Source organism: Macrotis lagotis, chromosome 3 (assembly GCF_037893015.1).
Source record: "Macrotis lagotis isolate mMagLag1 chromosome 3, bilby.v1.9.chrom.fasta, whole genome shotgun sequence".
Lineage (NCBI taxonomy): Eukaryota > Metazoa > Chordata > Mammalia > Peramelemorphia > Peramelidae > Macrotis > Macrotis lagotis.
In genome coordinates, this window is record NC_133660.1 from 54893931 (window position 1) to 54896563 (window position 2633).

General features: G+C 44.9%; 1 protein-coding gene across 1 annotated transcript; it reads left to right on the forward strand.

The window, feature by feature from the left end:
* The first annotated feature begins 597 nt into the window (after positions 1-597).
* On the forward strand, positions 598-2035 carry LOC141516089 (adenylyl cyclase-associated protein 1-like). The gene is given in 2 exon segments (XM_074227393.1): positions 598-1354; positions 1356-2035. Coding segments are annotated over 2 exon segments (1425 nt in total). The 5' UTR covers positions 598-605; the 3' UTR covers positions 2032-2035.
* The last annotated feature ends 598 nt before the right edge of the window (positions 2036-2633 follow it).

Consider the following 2633-nt stretch of genomic DNA (forward strand, 5'->3'; position numbering starts at 1 on the left):
AAGGGTTGGATGAGTTCACACCTCCACCAACAGTGTAATAGTGTCCCAGATTTCCCACACAACAATGATCATTATCCTTCCTGGTCATATTGGCTAATCTGAGAGGTGTGAGGTGGTACCTCAGAGAAGCTTTAATTTGCATTTCTCTAATAATTAATGATTTAGAGCATTTTTTCATATGGCTATGGATTACTTTGATCTCCTCATCTGTAAATTGCCTTTGCATATCCTTTGACCATTTGTCAATTGGGGAATGGCTTTTTGTTTTAAAAATATGACTCAGTTCTCTGTATATTTTAGAAATGAATCCTTTGTCAGAATCATTAGTTGTAAAGATTGTTTCCCAATTTACTACATTTCTTTTGATCTTGGTTACATTGGTTTTATCTGTGCAAAAGCTTTTTAATTTAATGTAATTGAAATCATCTAATTGGTTTTTGGTGATGTTCTCCAACTCTTCCTTAGTCTCTAGACTTCTTTTATCACCTTCAAAATGGTTGAGAAAATGTCACATCTACCATTCACATAATACGGGTTTTTATAAAGAAAAGACAAGTCGATCGCAGGCTGCTGCCAAGGCGGATGGCGGATGGAGGTGATGAGCTATGACCGATATGCAAAATCTGGTGGAGAGGTTGGAGAAAGTAGTGGGCCGGCTAGAGGTGGTATCCCACTCCACTGGAATGCATGGAGGGTGTGGAGACAGTTCTCTGAAAGGAGGAGTAGCTCCATATGTAGAAGCTTTTGACTCTCTGCTTGCTGGCCCAGTAGCAGAATATCTAAAAATCAGCAAAGAATTTGGAGGAGATGTTCAAAAACATGCTGAGATGGTTCACAAAGGACTGAAGATTGAATGCCCTCTTTTGATGACAGCCTGTCAGTGCCAGCAACTAGATGGAAATAAGCTTTCATCATTATTGGCACCCACTTCTGAGCAGATCCAGGAGGTTCAGACCTTTCGGGAGAGAAACTGAGGCAGAAAATTGTTCAATCATCTGTCAGCTGTCAAGGAGAGTATCCCTGCTTTGGGTTGGGTGGGCATGTCTCCAAAGCCTGGCCCTTATGTGAAGGAAATGAATGATGCTGCAATGTTTTATACAAATAGGGCACTCACGGAGTTCAACGATGTGGATAAGAAGCATGTGGACTGGGTAAAAGCTTATCTGAATATCTGGAATGAGTTGCAGGCATACATTAAAGAGTACCACACCACTGGCCTAGCCTGGAGCAAGATGGGACCCACAGCAAAAGAACTGAGTGGCACATCATCAGGCCCCTCAGCAGGATCAGCCCCTCCTCCCCCACCACCTGGACCTCCTCCTCCACCTGTGCCCACAAGCACTGGTTCTGATGACTGCCTCTTGGTCGGCACTGTTTGCTCAGATTAATCATGGAGAGGGCATCACACATGCCCTGAAACATGTATCAGATGACATGAAGACTCATAAGAACCCGGCCTTAAAGAACCAAAGTGGACCTGTGAGCAGTGGCCCCAAGCCTTTTACAGCTCCCAAGCCTGCTGGTGGTGCTGCTCCCAAATCAACTGCCAAGAAGGAACCCCCTGTGTTGGAGCTAGAGGGCAAGAAATGGAGAGTGGAAAACCAGGAGAATGTTTCCAACCTAGTGATAAGTGACACAGAACTGAAGCAAGTAGCTTACATATATAAATGTGTGAGTTCTACACTCCATATCAAGGGCAAAATCAATTCCATCACATTAGATAACTGTAAGAAGCTTGGTCTACTGTTTGATGACATTGTGGGCATTGTAGAGATCATAAACAGCAAAGACATCAAAGTTCAGGTGATGGGTAAAGTGTCAACTATTTCCATCAATAAGACAGATGGCTGCCACATATACCTGAGCACGAATTCTCTGGACTGTGAAATAGTCAGTGCCAAGTCTTCTGAGATGAATGTCCTCATTCCCACAGAAAGTGGTGACTTTAATGAGTTCCCTGTCCCTGAGCAATTCAAGACAATGTGGAATGGGAAGAAGTTGCTTACCACAGTGACCAAAATTGCTGGCTAAGGAGAGTGCCCTCCCCCTTCCCAAACCATACACCTGCATTCAGACAATTCTCTTCTAGATTTCCTCTACCTTTCTGCTCTTAAAGGCTTCTCTCTCCTTGGAGAAGTACAGCTACCTGCCTTCACTGAATATACCTCAGGCTGAGATGTGGGATCGAGCATCTGCATGTGACCTGCAGGAAGGTGTGTCTTCTCCATGTCAGCTTGAACCACCCCACCAATCCCTTCTTGGTGAACCTGGGACCCTTTTGGATGAGCTTCAGCTTTTGGGGGGGAAACACATATGTGTGTCTAGAATGAATGGACCAGCTTGTTGCTGCAATGGTCAGACCTTTTTGTAATGCTTTTCAGGAAGGTAGTGGAAGCTGATGTATAACCCCAGCTAGATATTCTAACCAAACTAATTCACTGGTACCAAGGGCCCTGGTGGCACGGCTACCCGCCCTGGACCAAAGGCCAACCCTTGGGCACATAGCATTCCAAGCAGAGTTGTTTCCCCATTAGCTTTCCTCTTATTCCACATTCTCCTTTCATTCTGCCTGTGCCATGCAAGGAGGTGCCCAAGGAAGTCAGGGCTACAGCACAGTCTACCCTCCAGCAGTC